The 20,514-nt window shown below is 44.5% G+C and overlaps 2 protein-coding genes across 3 annotated transcripts in view; one reads left to right on the top strand and one right to left on the bottom strand.

Annotated features, from left to right (window-relative positions):
* The first annotated feature begins 4,311 nt into the window (after positions 1-4,311).
* On the top strand, positions 4,312-17,766 carry SUMO1 (small ubiquitin like modifier 1). Of its 2 annotated transcripts, none has more exons than XM_081899429.1 (5): positions 4,312-4,649; positions 9,047-9,121; positions 11,728-11,805; positions 12,943-13,014; positions 15,614-17,766. In XM_081899429.1, the coding sequence occupies exons 1-5, from the start codon at positions 4,638-4,640 to the stop codon at positions 15,680-15,682; spliced, it is 306 nt and encodes a 101-aa protein (XP_081755555.1). In that variant the 5' UTR covers positions 4,312-4,637; the 3' UTR covers positions 15,683-17,766. The 2 variants fall into 2 exon arrangements, with proteins under 2 accessions (XP_081755555.1, XP_081755556.1); XM_081899430.1 differs by lacking the exon at positions 15,614-17,766 and adding an exon at positions 13,712-13,765 and having other exon boundaries at positions 12,943-13,058.
* A 1,117-nt stretch (positions 17,767-18,883) lies between these two features.
* KIAA2012 overlaps positions 18,884-20,514 on the bottom strand; it is an 84,348-nt gene continuing 82,717 nt past the window's right edge. Inside the window, exon 21 of the mRNA XM_081926621.1 lies at positions 18,884-20,321. Coding sequence (XP_081782747.1) covers positions 20,174-20,321 — 148 coding nt within the window. The 3' untranslated portion in view covers positions 18,884-20,173. The remainder of the gene's footprint in view (positions 20,322-20,514) is intronic.

Below are 20,514 nucleotides of genomic sequence, written 5' to 3'. Positions count from 1 at the left end.
AGTGATGGGTGTAATAATAACATTTAAGGTCATCTATATCTATATATATCTATATAATGTTCATAAATGTACCAACCAAGCACGTACATAGATCAGCACAGGAACACCGTCCTGAAACCATTTTGACTCTCAAGCTGGCCAAATGTTTCTCTGCAAGGAGGGTGGAGGTGAATAAAACCTTCCTTGTTACAGGAATTTATAAATCACCATTGGGCAGACTACCAGGAAAGGCAATCAGATAAGGCATTAACCTGGCAGGCAGGAAAAACAACAACATTCAAATTTCTGTTGTAGACCGCCTTTTCTGTGATGCAGGTATGATGTTTGTGGGGGGAGATCTTGGGTTACACCCCTTCTGTGATGTATGTATGATGTATGGAGGGGGGGGGTCTTGAACTCCAGGGCAGGGAATTTAAAATGTCTATATAAGGGCAGGCACATCTTTGTTCGGGGTCCCCCTCCTTTCATGCGTGTGAGGGGAGCACCCTGTTGCAACAGTTCAATAAAGATCAGGCTTACTAGCGGCTTTGCTTCTCAGTATTCTCTGGTTGGCCTCTGTTATTTTCTCCTACCAATAGGGAACCCACGTAAGGACTCTATAAGGGATCTTGGATACCCCATAAGGGAAAAAGGGCAGATTTTGTTTACAACATGGGCACATTTACCGACCCGCACCAGTAAAACCATTACGCTGAACATGCTCTTGGCTTGAACTCCGATCAGAAGGATCTAAACGCAGACAGAAAGCAGAATGTGAATTCTGATGCAAATAGCGTAGTACATGACTACAGTACCTTCTGTTCCACTTTATACTTCAGTGAAATTAATCCTGATTTATAAGCAAAAGGTGAACCAAGTCTCTGCAATTCATGGCTGTAATCCAAAAGAGTTGAGCGCATGGTCACGAGGGAACTGTACACACAATCAGGTCTTTCTTTCCAATTTGATCATAGCTCTCTTGAGCCAAACAGATGTTTTGAGTTTTACAGTATTGGCTCTGGAAACTGCTGTGATGTAAATTTAAGGCAGGAGGGAGGGAGGGTGCCTTTTTGGACCGTATGTTTGTAAGAGAGCCGAGTTGTTCATTTATCCATTTGGAAGGTTGTGAATAGCTAATCATTTCACTGTATTTAACATTTTGATGGAAATATCAAATTTATATTTTAATCCTTCGTCCTGTTGAATTTGTTCAGCACCAGTGTTGTAAGTTTTGTGTCTTTTTCGCAGGAGACATTTTGTAGGAGACATTTTGAATGGGAATTTGTGGAGTGGGGGCAGAAGGCCCCCCCGCTCCTATGTTCAGCACGTAGCAAATACAGAGCAAAACACGAGACGTTAAAAAGCGTCCCTTGACCTGGACATTAGACTTCTGCTTGTAATTGTGTATACTGTATTTTTCGCCCTATAGGACGCACTTTTCCCCTCCAAAAATGAAGGGGAAATCTGTGTGCGTCCTATGGGGCGAATACAGGCTTTCGCTGAAGCTTGGAGAGCGAGAGGGGTCGGTGCGCACCGCCCCCTCTCGCTCTCCAGGCTTCAGGAAGCTATCAGCAAGCCTGGGGAGCTCACGCTAGTTTCCGCAGGGCTCCCTAGGCTGCGGATAGCAGCCTGCTGCCCGGCGCGCATAGCGCCCTGAAGCAGAGCGCCCCGCGCGCCGGGCGGACATCAGCCGGCCACACAAGCTCGGGGGACAGCGGGGAAGTGCAGCGCCTCCATCCCGCTGTTCCCCGACCTGGTTTGGTTTCCCCGACCTGATTTCTTGGGGAAAATAAAGGATTCCCCCCCCTTTATTTCCCCCCCAAAAAACTAGGTGCGTCCTATGGGATGGAGCGTCCTAAGGGACAAAAAATACGGTAACTCCTTTTTGCCTGTAATGATGGGCTGTATGGCTCCTAGCTAGCAATTTGCGAAAATTTTATTACTATGTTCAAATAAATTCTCTTTTCAGGAATATCAAATCTCTCTGCACTCCCCCCCCCTCATATCTTTATTTTATAACTCCTTCCTTTGTTTGCCTGCACAGTGCTACCTTGGTTCTCAAACGCCTATATAGATATATACGGTAATTTTAGAAATTTTTCACATACAGTATTATTTGCATTAACCCATAACAAATTCAATATCTTTATAGTAGTTCTTCTGACCCCCGGTCTCTCTCTCTCCCCCCCACCCCGGTTTCCAATAACCATCTCTTCTCTTTTCTGCGACTGAATAACTTTTATCCAATCTATTAAATCTCCTTTTTCAATACCCTTTATCCAGGGCCGGATTTAGGTTTGATGAGGCCCTAAGCTACTGAAGGTAACGGGGCCCTTTATATGTCCAGCTGTCCTTTGTCAACGACAAATTGCCGCTGTTTTGTGTGTGTTGAATACAGTGGTACCTCGGGTTAAGAGGAGTCTGTAACCTGAAGCGTCTGTAACCCGAGATATGTACCTTGGGATGCGAACGGGATCCGTTCCGGAGCCCCGTTCGCATCCTGAATGGAACATAAGACGCGATGGCGCGTGCGTGGCTCGCGTTTTGCCACTTCCATGCATACGCATGATGCCATTTTGAGCATCTGCGCATGCACGAGCGGTGAAACCTGGAAGTAACGTGCAATCCGAAAGCGCTCAACCTGAAGCACATTCAATCCGGGGTATGACTGTACAGTGGTACCTCGGGTTACATACGCTTCAAGTTACACACTCCACTAATCCAGAAATAGTGCTTCAGGTTAAGAACTTTGCTTCAGGATACGAACATAAATCGTGCTCCGGCAGCAGGAGGCCCCATTAGCTAAAGTGGTGCTTCAGGTTAAGAACAGTTTCAGGTTAAGAACGGACCTCCGGAACGAATTAAGTACTTAACCCGAGGTACAGTGGTACCTTGCAAGACGAAATTAATTCGTTCTGCGAGTTTTTTCGTTCTACGAGTTTTTTCCTCTTGCGAAGCACGGATTCCCTGGGTATTAACGGTTTTAAGAAAAAGGAAACAAACTCGCAAGATGTTTTCATCTTGTGAAGCAAGCCCATAGGGAAATTCATCTTGCGAAGCAACTCAAAAAACGAAAAACTCTTTCGTCTTGCGAGTTTTTTGTCTTACGAGGCATTCGTCTTGCGAGGTACCACTGTATATGCTACGTGGTAATTTATGGACCTAATGGGTATCTAAAAGCCATTTGCACGTAACAAAATATGTACATCATAGGAGCCTACACAACACAAAACACTGCTGCTGCATGTAGGTTTTATTCGATTTGTTTTTTTATCTTATAGTTTGGAAACGTACATCCAGGTTTTTTCCCCCTTTGATTTTTTGGGGGGCTCCCAAGAGAGTGGGGGAGTACAGACAGATTTGATATTCCTGAAAAGAGAATTTTTTTAAAAAAATATTTTTTTGAACATAGTAATAACATTTCCCCCAAACTGCTAGCGTTGTAAACAAAATCTGTCCTTCTTCCCTTATGGGGTATCCAAAAGCCCGTATAGAGTCCTTAAGTGGGGGTTTAATATCAAAGACTATCAAAAAGACTGGCAGAGAGGAACTGAGAGAGATTTAAGGGTCTCGGACGTGAGATCTCCAGGCTAAATAACATATAAAGACTGATGGATATTGGTTGGGGTGGAGTTTGGGAATCCAAAGGGTATACAAATATAATTTCCTTTGTTTTTATATTTATATTTTTGCTAGTTGTATGGAAATTGGGAAAACCGTGGAAGGGAAATTTTGGTCGACTTTAGGAAAAAGGTTTAAGAACAATTAATGAGGTATAAGTATTGATGGGTAAATTTGGATAAGTTAAAATTGGTCTTTAATTCAAATAGAAATAAGGTTTGTAAAAATAAATTGAGGAAATGGAAGAAAGAAGAAAAGTAAAATAACAGCATGTTAGAACAAATTATTAAGTTAAAGTGGAGAAATAAGTTAAGGACTTGCTGAAATGACAATCTAAATTGGAATACAAGAAGGGGAGGTGTGAGGAGGTCTGAGAAATAAGGTAAAAGAAAATAAGTAATTGAAACTTTGTGTGTTTTTAACTGTTGTTAAGTTTTGATTTTTTTTGTATTTTTGTGTTGTTTTTATTTTTGTATTTTTGTTTTTGATTTTGCATGTATGCTGAAAATACCAATAAATATTCCTTTTAAAAAAAAATAGAATCCTTAAGTGGGCTCCCTATCGGTAGGGAAAAATAACTAGAGCTTATAACTGCTTTTTTCTCAAATCGTTGCGCATTACGTTGCGCGCCTCGGTTGTGGAACGCTTTGGTTTCGCAACGGCTTAAGTTCTGGTGAGCCAAGGTGCCGCCGTTCGTGCCGTCGAAGGAGAAGAAGGAGGGAAGGAAAGAAGGAGGGAATAAAGGGAAGCGAAAGGAAAGGAGGAGAAGCTTCTTTCTCCTCCTCCGCCGCCGCGTCAGGGAGCGGGAAGTGAGCTCAGGCGCAGAGGAACTCCCTCCTTCGCCGGCCTGGGGGTTGTGCTCTCCGTCTCCGCTCCGTGTCTCCGAGAAAGAGGGAGAGAGAAAGAAGGCAGGAGGAGGAAGAAGAGGAGGAGGAGGAAGAAGAAGAACTGAAGGCAGGCGGCGGCGGCGGAGGCTGCTCCTTGGCGGCGGAGGGAGGCGGAGGCGGCCGGCCCAGCTGAGCCTGCGGCGGGGAGCCATGTCGGACCAGGTAGCCGCTTCCCTCCTCCTCCTCCTTTCCCCGCCGAGGCCTCTCCGGGATCCCCCGGGAAGGGGGAAGGAAAAGCCCCGGGGGTAATAAAGCGCAAGGCCGGCAGGCGGAGGCGCCTCCTCCCCGCCCCATAGACGCCCCTCGAAGGCTTTAGACCCCCGGGTTGTGGGGTGGGGGGGCGGTGTTTCGCCCTCTTTCCTCTCCCACCCCACACTTTTGGGGTCCCTACGTGGGATAAAGCGAGAGAGGGGATTTGGGGAGGGTTGGAGCTGTGGGTCTGGCCGTGGGGCCTTTTGACCCCCCCAAAAAAGGGGGGCTGGGGTTTGTCGGGGTCCCTCTCCTCTTCTTGATTCATTTCGGATCCCCCACACTTTGGGGTCCCTACGTGGGATAAAGCGAGAGAGGGGATTTGGGGAGGGGAGGGTTGGAGCTGTGGGTCCTTTTGACCAAAAAAAGGGGGGCTGGGGTTTGTCGGGGTCCCCATCTTCTTCTTGTTTCATTTATGACCCCCCCCATAGCATTTCAGTGGGGTGGGGGGTGGGGAAAGCAAGCCAACAAACAAAAGCGACATAGGATGGCAGGGACCCCCAGGGTCATCTAGTCCAACCCCCCGCCCCCCTTGCAATGCAGGGATCTCAACTAGATCCTACAGGGCAGGCGGTGGCCACCCCCAACCTCTGCTCAAAAGATCCCGTGCGAGGCGGGTGCGCCAACCTGTGGGTCGGCTCGGGGCATTAGAGCATGAGACCCTGAATTTTCAGGGTGGTGGGTGGGTTCCCAGCCCCACGTCGGTGCGTCGCAATGGGTTGGACTAGAGGACCCTCGGGTCCCTTCCGACTGCACGATTCTGCCTCTAGTGGGAGTCCACTGTCCAACAGCTGTTAACTGTCAAAAGAGTTCTTCCTGATGTTTTGAGTCAGAATCTGTTTTCTTGTCACTTTAAGCCATTGGTTTAGATCAGGCATAGGCAAACCCGGCCCTCCAGATGTTTTGGGACTACAGTCCCCATCATCCCTGACCGCTGGTCCTGTTAGCTAGGGATGATGGGAGTTGTCGTCCCAAAACAGCTGGAGGGCCGAGTTTGCCTATGCCTGGTTTAGATCCTAGCCTCTGGCCTCCATATTTTGTATGTGTGCCTTCCCTGGAAAGACCTTGCAAAAATGATGTCCCCTGTTTCGCTTTGTGTGAGATGTCCTTGAGTAGGAGATCATTTCTTGCCATGGTGAATGTTTGGCTGCAGTGTTGGGTGTATGTTTGGGGGTTTTTGTGTGAATGGGAGAAAATCTATTTGATACCGTGATCGAATAAGAATTGTGAAATGGTTTGGTTGCAGCTGTTAATTTTTTAAAAAAAATGGTTCAGCTAGCTATTTTTCAGCTAGTACAGAATATTTATCCTATTGGCCCAATTCGAATGTAAACTGGGGTTAAGGGTATGAGTGTTCCACTACCAGCATAACTGTCAGGAGGGGACTGGTTGCGTCCTTTTAAATTAATACTAAACTGCAGTTAATTTAAAAGGTTACGTCAAAACCCTAAATTGCGGTTAATGTAAACTAAAGCCTTTTGGAGCAAGCCAGCAGCATAAACCACAGTTTGAAGTTGAAGGCTAACCACAGTTTTTCCTGGGTTCAGACATAACACTTTCTACTTCCCTGGGGTCACGCTGGAGGGAAGCATAGAAGCCCGAAGCTAAACTTAGGTGTTGCATCCAAACATAGTCATTTTTTAAAAACATGAATATATCTTTTCGGAGCTTTTCCTGTTATGGCGCATAAATACTTGGTGTGAAAACTTAACCCATCATGAATTTGTTAGTCTTAAAGATGGTATAAGACTTTGTTTTAGTGACACTAGTTTCCCCCAACACAGTATCTCTCCTTTAACTCTAACCATTAATAATTATTTCCCTCATTCCATACTTACCCTTTGTTTACTTTCCGTAATGCTGCACTTCAACCGTTCATCAATTTCTATTCTAAATTGCAAAAAACAAAACAAAACAAAAACCCTCCGAAAAGCTACTGGTAGCTCATCCGTCGATTGATATTGCGTTTATAGGTTATAATTAACTTTGTTTTACTACTGTGGCTGTTTTACTTAATGTCGTTAATGAACTGTAGTGTTAAACAGAACACCCTTTCAAGAACTTAAACACTGCATTAACTTCCGTTATAAATATGATGTTAATGAAATGAAAACAATAGGGAAACAATCAGCAGCAGTGCTACATTCGTTTCTTTGTAGCAGTAGCATAAACAGATTTGACGTGAGCTGTGGCTCAAAACACATAAATCTGCAAGTTCTTATTTGTGTTTGTCTTCAGTATCAAGTCATTTCTCATAGATGAATGTCATGGTGAGCTAAGGGTTTATATCTGGGTCAGGTATGCAGGTGTTAAATTACAATTGTATTTTAATTGATTTCAAATTGTTCAAAACTCTACCTTCTCCATTTACATGTTTGGCAACAGTGGTTAGCTGATTTCTTATCCTTTTAAACAGGGCCGCTTTATTGCTCCCAATTCCTCTGGTCTTGCATTTACTCGGCACATTTTCAGGTTCTGAGAGGCTAGAAGCGTTACCTTATAAATGTTTCTGTTCATCAGCAATACAAACTATGATCATGTTCTGCTGTGGAAGAAGTATATTCACTGATTTAAAAAAAAAAATATTTATTAACAGTTTTATTTTAATTACAATGCCAATAAACAGAACAATATCACATCTCATAACTTAATTTTCTTAGCTTCTTTGGACTCCCTCACATCTCCCGCTCCTGCGTTCTTGTCTACAAAACTTTGTCCAGCAAATTTATCCCCTTGTTTCTATTCTTATTGTCTAATTTTCCAATGTTATATCTCTAGTTTTAAATATCTTTTTACTCAAATCTTAAAACATTAAATATAACTTAGAACTTCCAAATATTAATCTTTTCTTAAATTTAGCTTATCTTCATAGTTCACTTCCTCTAGCTTAATGGTGCCAAGTTGTTTATACTCTAGCATCCTTCTTAACATTCATACAGTTTACAATATTTTTGTAGATAGGTCTCAGAATCCGAGACCTGGGAGAGGAGACGATAGAAGAAGACTGGAAGTATGTTCACTGTTACTGCCAATTTATTTTAGTACAGCCATGGGTTACAGCCCCTTCAGGTTGCGTTTTTTCGGGTTGTGGACCGCTGAAACCTGGAAGTACCGAAACATTTTTTGTTTTCCAGGTTTTGGCAGTTGCGCATGTGTAGAAGCGCTAAATCGTGCTTTGCGCATGCACAGAAGTGCCGAATTGAAACCCGCAGTTGCGGGTTGTGAACCTGCATGCCACACGGATCACGTTCGCAACCTGAGCGTCCACTGTATTCGCTTCTGGTTGGCAAACAGTCTGTTGTGGGGTGAACTAAACACATTCCCCCGCCTTCAAGCTATGAAAAAGATAAATTGAAGGTTTAAGCAAGATTTTGGCTCAGCAAGAAGTACTAAGGAGTGCAGTGCTGTCCTTTCTGCAGATCTTTTCAGTACTTGCAAAGCCTTTTTAAAAGATGTGAGCCTTGCAAGAGAACTTGCTTTGCTTATTTAAAAAATGATAGCCTGCCCTCCAGGAAAGTGTTCTTGGGGTGGCTCCCCACTCCTGTTAAAGCAGTAATGTAATTAAAGCAACAGAGGTGAAAGCACTAAGACTGGAAGAGAATGAAACTATATAGATTCAATTGCTTTAAAAAAGGCTTGGGGAAATAGTCTTTTCCGAGAGGGAGTTTCCCTGGGGAGATCATTTCAGAGATGGGGAGCTACCCAGAAAAGGCGTACCAAGCCCCCCAGTTGCCACTTTGGAGAACTCAAAATAATTATTTGGGGGAGTCTGGCTCTCCTGAAAGTGCCTAAATTCTTGTTTTTCCAGATCAAGAATAAAAACACTAAGAAGGCAATTGCTCCCATCGTTGTGCTCTGTAGCTCATTATAAAGCAGAGCTGTTGGTGCTTTTTGCTTGTGCATGGACTTGAAAACGTTCCACACCAGTCCCAATACAGTATAGTTATTTTCAAAGTGGGAAAGCTTCTAGAGAAGCAGGGTTACTCATTGAGAAGATCAGTTCGTTGCAAGCAGGTTTCTCTGAAAGGCAAGCTTGATCACCATTGCTTTGCCTGCAATGTGTTACTATGGGAAAATATTAGGTTGTGCGCTAATTTCACATGGGACATGGCTGAGCTTTTTTATTACCCCACATAAGTTGACTGTGTATTCTGTCTGATTAATTTAATAGGTATAGGTTCTTATTGTGGCGCTAATTCATCGTAAATTTTGCAAAAAGCTATCATAGAATTGACCAGTGGAAATAGTTTGTATTGTAGTTTATCACTTCATTTTTTGTTTTTGTTTTTTTGTTTCCTTTTCCTGTGCAGGAAGCCAAACCTTCAGCAGAGGACTTGGGAGATAAGAAAGAGGGAGAATACATTAAACTCAAAGTCATCGGGCAGGTGAGCTCTTAAATAGTCTATTATAATGTGAACATTTCAATTGTTCCACTGGTATAAGTTTAAACACTGGGTGGACTGTGGTGTAGTGGTTAAAAGCAATGGGAACCGGGTTTGCGTCTCCGCTCCTCCACATGCAGCTGCTGGGTGACCTTGGGCTAGTCACACTTCTCTGAAGTCTCTCAGCCCCACCTCACCTCACAGAGTGTTTGTTGTGGGGGAAGAAGGGAAAGGAGAATGTTAGCCACTTTGAGACTTCCTCGGGTAGTGATAAAGCAGGATATCAAATCTAAACTCTTCTTCTTCATCAAACGTATACACATTGACGCATGCTTTTCATGCAGAAGGTCTTAGGTTCAGTTCCTCTCATCTCTGCTTAAAATGATGTTGGACAGCTGGACTAAAAACAACCTCTGCCTGAGACGTTGCATAGCTACTGCCACTCTGAGTAGATAAGTGGACTGTTTAGATGGTTTGACTTGTTACAAGGCTGATGAATGTGTTGACATGCAAAGGCTGATGGTTTTGCTATGGGTTGTGGTTTTGTTTATGCTAGCCAAAGCTGGTGAATAAAGGACACATTTCAATAAAGGCACAAGTCCAGAATTTAAGATGATGATGATGATAATAATGATAATAATAATAATAATGATAATAATAATAATAATAATAATAATAATAATAATAATAATTTATTTATACCCCACCCATCTGGCTAGGTTTCCCCAGCCACTCTGGGCGGCTTCCAACAAAGTATTAAAATACAGTAGTCTGTTAAACATTAAAATCTTCCCTAAAGAGGGCTGCCTTCAGATGTCTTCTAAAAGGCTGGTAGTTGTTCTTCTCTTTGACATCTGGTGGTAGGGCGTTCCACAGGGCAGGTGCCACCAGTGAGAAGGCCCTCTAACTGGTTCCCTGTAACTTGGCTTCTCGCAGCGAGGGAACTGCCAGAAGGCCCTAGTCACTGTCTAGGCAGAACGATGGGGGTGATGTTCCTTCAGGTATACTGGACCGAGGCCATTTAGGGCTTTAAAGGTCAGGACCAACACTTTGAATTGTGCTCAGAAACATACTGGGAACCAATGTAGGTCTTTCAAGACCAGTGTTATGTGGTCTCGGCGGCCGCTCCCAGTCACCAGTCTAGCTGCTGCATTCTGGATTAGTTGTAGTTTCCGGGTCACCTTCAAAGGTAGCCCCACGTAGAGTGCATTGCAGTAGTTCAAGCGGGAGATAACTAGAGCATGCACCACTCTGGCGAGACAGTGTGCGGGCAGATAGGGTCTCAGCCTGCATACCAGATGGAGCTGGTAAACAGTCACCTTGGACACAGAAATGATCTGCGCCTCGATGGATAGATGTGAGTCCAAAATGACTCCCAGGCTGTGCACCTGGTCCTTCAGGGGCACAGTTACCCCATTCAGGACTCGGGAGTCCTCCACACCCACCTGCCCCGTCCCCCCCAAAACAGTACTTCTGTCTTGTCAGGATTCAACCTCAATCTGTTAACCGCCATCCATCCTCCAACCGCCTCCAGGACCTTCACCGCCTTCACTGGTTCTGATTTAAAAGAGAGGTAGAGCTGGGTATCATCTGCATATTGATGAACGTCCAACCCAAACCCCCTGATGATCTCTCCCAGCGGCTGCATGTAGATGTTAAAAAGCATGGGGGAGAGGACAGAACCCTGAGGTACCCCACAAGTGAGAGCCCGGGGGTCTGAACACTCATCCTCTACCACCACTTTCTGAAAATGGCCCAGGAGGAAGGAGCGGAACCACTGTATAACAGTGCCCCCAGCTCCCAGCCCCTCTAGATGGTCCAGAAGGATGTTATGGTAGATGGTATCAAAAGCCGCTGAGAGATCCAGCATAACTAGGGAACAGCTCTCACCTTTGTCCCTAGCCTGCCGGAGATCATCGACCAGCACAGCCAAGGCAGCTTCAGTCCCATGATGAGGCCTGAATCCCGACTGGAAGGGATCCAAATGGTCCGCTTCTTCCAGGCGTGCCTGGAGTTGTTCAGCAACCACTTGCTCTATCACCTTGCAAAGCAAAGATAACCCCATCTATTTTAAAACAGAACAAAATGAAACTTCAGATTATTCATTTTGTTGTTCTTGTTGTTGTTTAGTCATGTCCGACTCTTCGTGACCCCATGGACCAGAGCACGCCAGGCATTCCTGTCTTCCACTGCCTCCCGCAGTTTGGTCAAACATGCTGGTAGCTTTGAGAACACTGTCCAACCATCTCGTCCTCTGTTGTCCCCTTCTCCTTGTGCCCTCAATCTTTCCCAACATCAGGGTCTATTCCAGGGTGTCTTCTCTTCTCATGAGGTGGCCAGAGTATTGGAGCCTCAGCTTCAGGATCTGTCCTTCCAGTGAGCACTCAGGGCTGATTTCCTTCAGAATGGAGAGGTTTGATCTTCTTGCAGTCCAATAATTCTTGCAGATTATTCATTAGCTACTCGTAATAGATATATTGAAGGAACAAGCAGTCAAACAAATGTAAGACGAACGTTTGAGCATTATCTTCCATTATAAACTGTTGGAGAAACCAACTGCCTTTTAATAACGTGTGGGAAAGCTAATAGATTTTGTATTCTGTTTGCAGGACAGCAGCGAAATACACTTCAAGGTGAAAATGACAACGCATCTAAAAAAACTTAAAGAATCGTACTGTCAGAGACAGGTTTGTGAAATTTGGGGGCTCTTTATTTTCCTTCTTAAAATACACTTCTCTTCCTGTGAAAGTGGAATTGAGAAAATGAAGAGGAATATTGTGTTGTGTTAACATGAAATTTTGTGATGATGACACCTGTGTTAGCTTTTAGGGTCTCTGTGGTGCAATGGGCCTTTGGCTGTTAACCAGAAGGATGGGGGTTTGATCCCATCCTGGGATGGCTGTTTGGCAGGATTCTTGCATTGTAATAATAATAATAATAATAATAATTATAATAATTATTATTATTTATACCCCGCCCTCCTCAGCCAAGACCGGGCTCAGGGCGGCTAACAACCAATATAAAAACAAGTTGATTGAAATATGACTTAAAAAACAAGATTAAACTGCAACCTTAAAACATTAAAATGCAGCCTCATCACAGGAGGAGAAAGGAAAAAAGAAAGAGGGGGAGGGAATCAAATTGGTTCCAAGCCAAAGGCCAGGCAGAACAACTCTTTCTTACAGGCCCTGGGGAAAGAAATCAGATCCTGCAGGGCCCTGGTCTCATGAGACAGAGCGTTCCACCAGGCCGGAGCCAGTGTTGAAAAGGCCCTGGCTCTGGTTGAGGCTAATCTAACTTCCTTAGGGCCCGGGACCTCTAGGGTGTTGCTATTTATGGATCTTAAGGTCCTCCATGGGGCATACCGGACCCGGGCTGCCTTGGGTTCCACGATGGAAGAAAGGTGAGCTATAAACACAGTAAGAAAGCAAAATGCTTTCAGGGTGGTGGGCGATAAACTATTGAAACAACGAAAGCAACAACAGGATTAAAATAAGGATATAACTTGCTGATGATCTGCAGAAGATTATTTGATCTGAATGACCAGGCAGAAGGGCAGGTGCATGGAGATTAGGTTATAAGCAAGCACAGTGTGTGTGACTATAAAACGTACTTGCCCTGTACATGGTACAGAAGCTAAGGTTGGGTTCCTTAACTTACATATTCCATGCTTTTCAGCTCATGAGAGAATTTATTGGTGCTTCAATTCTTCCATTAGACCGAAGAAAGAGAAAAAGAAGAAGCAACATCTACATTTTTCGGTTCTTTTTGTGCGTGTCTTACAAGTTGGAATAAAGTAATTTCTCCCTCTTTTCCCTTTTCAGGGAGTTCCTATGAATTCACTCAGGTTCCTCTTTGAGGGTCAGAGAATTACTGATAATCATACTCCAAAAGAGGTACGTTTTTCACTGTGCACACTGCCAAATGTGTGGCTCAGACTGTTTGGAAGGTTAAAGCAGGGGTAGCTTACTCCCAGCTTTGGGGCTGAATTAGCCACACACAACCCCAACAAATTTTCTATGGGACCCACGACCTCCACCAGTTTTGGTGGTGGCAAAAATGAAAGCACCGGGTTTCCGCCCAACTTTAGTGCCCTGATAGAGATGCAAAGTCTCCTCTCCCTGTTCATTGGATGGATCATTTGATGAGTAGTTATTCTCCTCATCAAGGGACGCGGGTGGTGCTGTGGTCTAAACCACAGAGCCTAGGACTTGCCAATCTGAAGGTCAGTGGTTCGAATCTCCGCGACGGGGTGAGCTCCTGTTGCTCGGTCCCTGCTCCTGCCAACCTAGCAGTTCGAAAGCACACCAGTGCAAGTAGATAAATAGGTACCGCTCCGGTGGGAAGGTAAACGGCGTTTCTGTGTGCTGCTCTGGTTCGCCAGAAGCGGCTTGGTCATGCTGGCCACATGACCCAGAAGCTGTATGCCGGCTCTCTCGGCCAATAAAGCGAGATGAGCGCCGCAACCCCAGAGTCGGCCACGACTGGACCTAATGGTCAGGGGTCCCTTTACCTTTATTCTCCACATCTGATTTGTGTGCAAGAGCATGGAGTGGCTATGTCTAATTTCGGCCACACTTGCAGCCCCCAGAGGATTTGCAAATGGTGAATGTAGCACCTCCCCACCAAGTGGATCAAAAAGAGGGGGGGGGGAATCTGTTTTCAAAAACCAATTTAAAATTGGTTTTTCGCCCTATAAGACACACCAGACCATAAAATGCACCTAGTTTTTGGAGGAGGAAAACAAGAAAAAAAATATTCTGAATCTCAGAAGCCAGAACAACACAGCGAAAGCAGTGATCCCTCTTGCTCTTCTGGCTTCTGGGATAGCTGCGCAGCCTGCATTCGCTCCATAAGATGCACACACATTTCCCCTTACTTTTTAAGAGGGAAAAAGTGCGTCTTATAGAGCAAAAAATACGGTAATTAAGCTGCAGTTAGGTTGCTGTTTTTAAAAACAACAGTTTAAAGGCAATCTGAACTCAGCCATGTTAAAGCAAAGCTTGGCTTGCATTTCACAGTTTCTTAACTTGGACTTACGATTTGGTACCAAACGCATTCAGGATCTCTTATGTAAAGAGTGTGTGATGGGTAAAAGATCTGCTTGGGGGGGGGGGAACTGAGCATTATTGTCATTGCACAAAATGGGGTGATGCAGCACCAAGTTATCGTACGGCACTAGAATTTAGCCCCTTTACAAGGAGATGCCATCCTTTTGCTTCCAGCTGATGCCCTCTGAAAACTTAATCTTTCAGATTGTGCTTGGTTTTCAAATTAGGAATATTAATGACAACCAGTCGAATCACATTTTCGGGAAGGGGGCGGAACGCATTGACATTTGCTTCTGGAAACTTCTATGCAGTTCTGGCTGTTTTTTTATAATTGTCTTTCTCACTGTTTTTATACGTGTATAGAGACAAATGGAAATCTATATTTTGAAATGAGAGCAATTTGTAGTGTGTGTGTAGTTAGAAATAACAGTTCAAGTCTACCCTCCTAGGTGGTATAAAACAGTATGTAGTTGTAAATACAGTGGTGCCCCGCAAGACGAACGCCTCGCAAGACGAAAAACCCGCTAGACGAAAGGGTTTTCCGTTTTGGAGGCGCTTCACAAAACGAATTTCCCTATGGGCTTGCTTCGCAAGAAGAAAGCCCATAGGGAAATCTCCGGGGACCTCTTTTAAATGCTAGCGGTGGGGAGCAAAGCCTTTCCCCCCCCTCCAGCCTTCAGAAGAGGTCCAGGAAGGCCGGCGGGGGCCGAAAGGCTTTGCTCCCCTCCGCCAGCATTTTAAAAGCAGTCCGGGATAGCAGGGAAGCGCTTCCCGCTATCCTGGATGGCTTTTGAAGGCAGGCGGGGGGGAGCAAAGACTTTTGCCCCCCGCCCGCCTTCAGAAGAGGTCCTGGACCTCTTCTGAAGGCTGGCGGGGGGCAAAAGTCTTTGCTCCCCCCTGCCTACCTTCCCGGAGAGCGGAGAAACGCAGCGCTGCATTTCTCCGCTCTCCCGGGAAGGCAGGCGGGGGGGAAGCAAAGACTTTCGCCCCCGCCGGCCTTCAGAAGAGGTCGGGGGACAGACTGTCCCCGGACCTGGTCTGAAGGCGGTTTCCATAGGAACACATTAATTGATTTTTAATGCATTCCTATGGGAAACCGTGCTTCGCAAGATGAAAAACTCGCAAGACGAAAAGACTTGCGGAACGAATTAATTTCGTCTTGCGAGGCACCACTGTACACATTTTTTTATGGTTAGATAGAACAGTGACTGCAACTTTTTTAAAAAAGGAAATGTCAAGAGTACAAATGAGGAAATCAATGATTTCAACCAGTCTTCCTGTTTTGAATCTGACTAAAGGCAGTAATTTTACATAACCAGGGGCTGCTTGTTTGCAAACTTCTCTTGTTTACTGTCATGTCTTAACAACCACAAGAAAAATAACAATGGTTCTGAATACAGAATATCTATTTTTTCCAAAATAATAATTGTTTCCTATTTTACAGCTTGGGATGGAAGAAGAAGATGTGATTGAAGTTTATCAGGAACAGACAGGAGGCCATTCAACAATTTAGATTGTTTGCTCCCCACCCCTCCTTTCCCTTTTATTCTTTTCTTATTTTTAAATAATAGTTCTTTTGTAATGTGGTATATAACACTGAATTGAAACCGGCACCGTACACCCGTATCTGGGGTCTTATTTACAAATGTCTGTTATAAATACTTGTGCTCATTATACGCTATCATTTGTTTTCATTGTACTGAATTCTTGTGCTCCCACTGCAGTTGTACCTCCCTGTTTCCCCCGTTTCCTCTTTAGAAAAACACCCGCCACCCACACGCGCATTTGTGTGTTCACAGGGCTCATATATTTCAACCACGTTGACAGATCTGCCAGATTGGGCGCAAAGGTTTCCTAAAATTTCCGTATTGGCCCCAAGGTGTTTTTTTTAACGTGCGGCTTTTACTTGTGGATTTTAAGTTACAGACGCTTTTCTGAGAGCTTAGCAGTGAAAGGATTACTGTATGTCCTCAGATTATGTCCTCAAACTTTGTTCTGTATCATTTGCTGGTGGCCTAGGACAGAACAGCACCCAGATGGGGAAATGTAGTCTTTTTCTTGGGTATGAGATACATGAAATCACCGAAGAGAACTTGGGAAATCCTACTGATTTTTCATCGGCGGAAGAGCCCAGGAACATTCTGATTTTAGTACTTTCATGTACTGAGAGTTGCTAATCATTTCACTCTTTGGTGGTACCTTTTGGCCTGAGATGTGGTTTTTGAATGCACACATAGACTGTACTGGCTTCCCTTTAAATAAATGAGAGGAAACAAATTTATTAGCATCTGCATTTTTTGAGATACCTGTGCTTGGATACTGTTTGGCAAAAGCAGTGAGGAATATTTAAGGAACACTGGCTTTCAGCCTGAGGATATGACAGTGTGGCAACAACTGATTTTGTTATTCCACCTTGCGAACTAGCACGCTCTTTGCCGCTTGCTCTCAAATTTTAAGTAGCAGTCTATCTTCAACTAATAGATGTCTTTTGTAAATGCCTCCTCGGTTCTGAAAACTAATGTTAGCGTAATGTTGAAAAAGGTTGTAAGAATTGGGGGGGGGGGTGCCCAAGCATTTTGTTAGCCCCCTGCCACGAACACTTCATGACCTTTTTAAAAGGGGCACACTAAGGTGTTTGTTTTGAATAGTCACAGAAAATGCTCACTTAAAATTGACGGAGCTCAAATTAGCCGCAGCTAACTTGCTCCATTGATTTTAATGCAGTTTAAGCATGCATAACTCTTTCTAAACTGAGCGCCTTGTGTTGCATTGGAAATCCTAGCTAATCTTGAGGTTCATCAAATGCTGTACTCTGTGGCAACGAAAACCATGCATGAGCTCTGCTTGCTTGCATAATACTAGTGTGAGACTGGCCAGAGCTACTTGCAAGACATGATTGAGAATTTCATCCTGTGAACTGCAAAGTTTTGTCGTGTGACTTCGTAGGATCAGCATCAAAGCCCTTGCGCCAAACCTTATTTCTTGTATTACGTAGAAGTAAGCCTAACTGATTTCCAGGGAGCACACGTAAGCGTTCTTAGGGTATAGGGATTCCTGAAAATATGTTTCAAGCCAACGCTGTCCCAAACCAAATGGTGAATAGTTAGAGCAGCTTTCCAAAATAAAAGCTATTCATCAGTTTTTGTGGAGTTTGTTCTGTGAAGTAGTATTCTTAATTGAGGGTTGGAAAACTGTATTCCCCGATTGGTTATCCCACTGAACACTTTTTGACCTCCATCCCTATTTTAGTAAATCGCGGAACAGTGTCATAGAAAACCTGTCATGCTAGAAGGGGCCCTTTAGCTCAGGTTTATGGTATGATGGTGGCAGGATTAGAAACACATTGCTCTACCTCTTTTGTTTTTCCCTCTTGCAAGGGGATTGGGGAAAGGACAGAAATTGAGACTGCAATGTTCTTAAGCATGTTTTTAATACACCATTTGATTGTGAGTTTAATTTTATTTTTAAGCTGGCACTTAATTGTAAAGTGTTAATGGATCTTCTCCAATGCTTGTAGTTCCCATGTCCCACTTCTGATGCCTTTTTGTACACATGCTAAACTTTTTTTAAAAATTAAAATTTGTTTTCAAAAATTGGCATATGGGGTTTAAGTGTTATCCATGACTACAGTAATAAACAAGCTGAGTGAAACGTGAATGGAAATGTGTTTTTAGCCTGGCACCTGCTGTTTTCCTCTTCTTCCTGGGCCACACGAATGAATAAGCCAACTAGCTCATAGGTATCCGTTGCCCCCACGTTCTGTAGAAATGAGTGAGCCAGGATTTTGCATCCTGTTCCATTTCCAGTTTCTACAAGCTGGTGGCTCACAGAGCCCTGCTAGGTGTTGCTGGATCATAGCTGTCAACTTACATATTTGAAAATAAGGGACCAGCAGCCTTGAAAATAAGGGACCTGCAGCCTCACCTGTTCCAGGCACTCCAGTCTTCCTGTCCTCCTGCAGTCTGGTCAAACTCATGCTGGGTAGCTTCGAGAACACTGTCCAACCAACTTTGTAACCAGAGGTTCAACTGAATAGAATCTGAATCACATGCCTATGCAGGCCTATGCAGCCTCAACTTAACATGGCTCCCCGGCCTGGCTTTGCACTGCAAAGTTTGCGGCAGCACATGCAACAAAATGGCATCTAGCATTCAAAACCCCCCTCAGCTTGCATTAACTAGCCACACACAAGGCATGCAAGCTCTACCCCCACCAGTCGTTCTTAGACTTTTTATTGGGTGAGCAACACAGCCAAGCAACACAGTTGGTGCCTCCCTCCTCCCTGGCTGGCAGGGAGCGAGAGGAGCTGCTTCCTTTGAAATTTAAGGGACATCCATCAATAAGGGAGAGCAGCGAGACATGGCGTTGGAATAAGGGACTGTCCCTTCAAATAAGGGACACTTGACAGCTATGTGCTGGATTACAAATCACATGAGTTGACATGGGAAAGGATCTCTGCAATGGTGTATCATTTGTAGGCCTGTCCTCTCAGAAGCATGTTTGGTGTCAACACTGCCACATTAAAACTTGTCTGTGTTCCTCAGACATTTGTAGGAAACTCCTTTAATCAGCCTGGATGGATGAATCCCACTTGGGTGTTTTACCTCTTTGTGAACTGGGAATTGATCTGTTTTTATAGCTGTACCCCATTCTGAAGCATAAGCTAGCAATGATAGATAAAATAAAAACTGGAGTGCCCAAGGCTGCCCTAAGGGTGACATTTGTGTGACACTACTTGAATTGCAACCGTAGTCGTATGGCGAGGCCGCTCTGAATTGAACGTTGTTGGACTCCCAACTCCCTCCCATAACAATCAGCATAACCAATGTTCAGGGATGAATGAAGCCACAGTCTCAACATCTGGAAGATCACAGATTCCTCGTCCCTGGCCTTGAGAAAGCGCAAAACTAGTGAATTGGGGCAGGGGGTTGTCCAGACAAAACTAACTTGCAGTAAACAGGTTGCCTGCTGCTGTTGCTGTTTAGTTGTGTCCGACTCTTCGTGACCCCATGGACCAGAGCACGCCAGGCACTCCTGTCTTCCACTGACTCCCGCAGTTTGGTCAAACTCATGCTGGTAGCTTCAAGAACACTATCCAACCATCTCATCCTCTGTCATCCCCTTCTCCTTGTGCCCCCCATCTTTCCCAACACCAGGGTCTTTTCCAGGGAGTCTCAGCTTCAGGATCTGTCCTTCCAGTGAGCACTCAGGGCTGATTTCCTTAAGAATGGATAGGGTTGATCTTCTTGCAGTCCATGGGACTCTCAAGAGTCTCCTCCAGCACCAGAATTCAAAAGCATCCATTCTTCGGCGATCAGCCTTCTTTATGGTCCAGCTGTCACTTCCATACATCACTACTGGGAAAACCATAGCTTTAACTATACGGACCTTTGTTGGCAAGGTGATGTCTCTGCTTTTTAAGATGCTGTCTAGGTTTGTCATTGCTTTTCTCCCGAGGAGCAGGCGTCTTTTAATTTCGTGGCTGCTGTCACCATCTGCAGTGATCATGGAGCCTAAGAAAGTAAAATCTCTCACTGCCTCCATTTCTTCCCCTTCTATTTGCCAGGAGGTGATGGGACCAGTGGCCATGATCTTTGTTTTCTTGATGTTGCCTATGGCTCACCAATCTGCTGTTCCTGTTTTAGAAAACAGAGTGCAACTTTCATTCGATTTCACTGACAGCTGACTTCTCCAATGGTGGGTTCTCTAGACTCTCCAGGTGTCTTCTTGCCGACAAATAATGCCCAGTGTCCGAAATTGCCCAGTGGTCCAGATGAAGCCATTTCCCCCCTCCGTTGCTTGTTTTAGAAAGAGGGCTTTGGCAATAGCTTTTGACTGGGAATCTGCCAGATGATTAGTCAGAACGCAACAGCTCTCATCATGTGGATTCACAGCCTCTATTGAATTAAATACAAGTGAATAACGGGATGCTGACATTTTGGAGTAAGGTGAGAACAACACAGCTACGTGGCTGCGAGTTGTTCTTGGAAAAAGTTCTCGCTCTCTAATCCTCATCTCCCACATTTAAAAAAGGATGCTGGAAATACGAAAAAACCCATGGGCGTGAAATCGCTTGCCGTCGTTCTAACCCCCCAGCTTCCACGAGCAGCTTATAATGGAATTCCTTCTCCTGCTCCAAGTCCGCCCTTTGTCTGAAAGCAGAGAGGTGGATGAATACCAGTAAACAGGTAACTCGGACCATTACTTTCTGTTGTACAATTTATATATATACCCTATTTTTCGCTCTATAAGATGCACCAGACCACAAGACGCACCTAGTTTTTGGAGGAGGAAAATAAGAAAAAAAATATTCTGAATCTCAGAAGGCAGAACAGCAAGAGGGAT

This window comes from Podarcis melisellensis (genome assembly GCF_964234715.1).
Source record: "Podarcis melisellensis genome assembly, chromosome: 1".
Lineage (NCBI taxonomy): Eukaryota > Metazoa > Chordata > Lepidosauria > Squamata > Lacertidae > Podarcis > Podarcis melisellensis.
Note: the sequence above shows the minus strand (reverse complement) of the source record. Positions and strands in the feature narration are given on the sequence as shown.

Bases quoted from the DNA above. Each gene is read 5' to 3' on its own strand.
- SUMO1 (XM_081899429.1), top strand. The intron at 11,806-12,942 runs GTTTGTGAAATT...TTCCCTTTTCAG, and splicing joins AATCGTACTGTCAGAGACAG to GGAGTTCCTATGAATTCACT. The intron at 13,015-15,613 runs GTACGTTTTTCA...CCTATTTTACAG, and splicing joins ATAATCATACTCCAAAAGAG to CTTGGGATGGAAGAAGAAGA.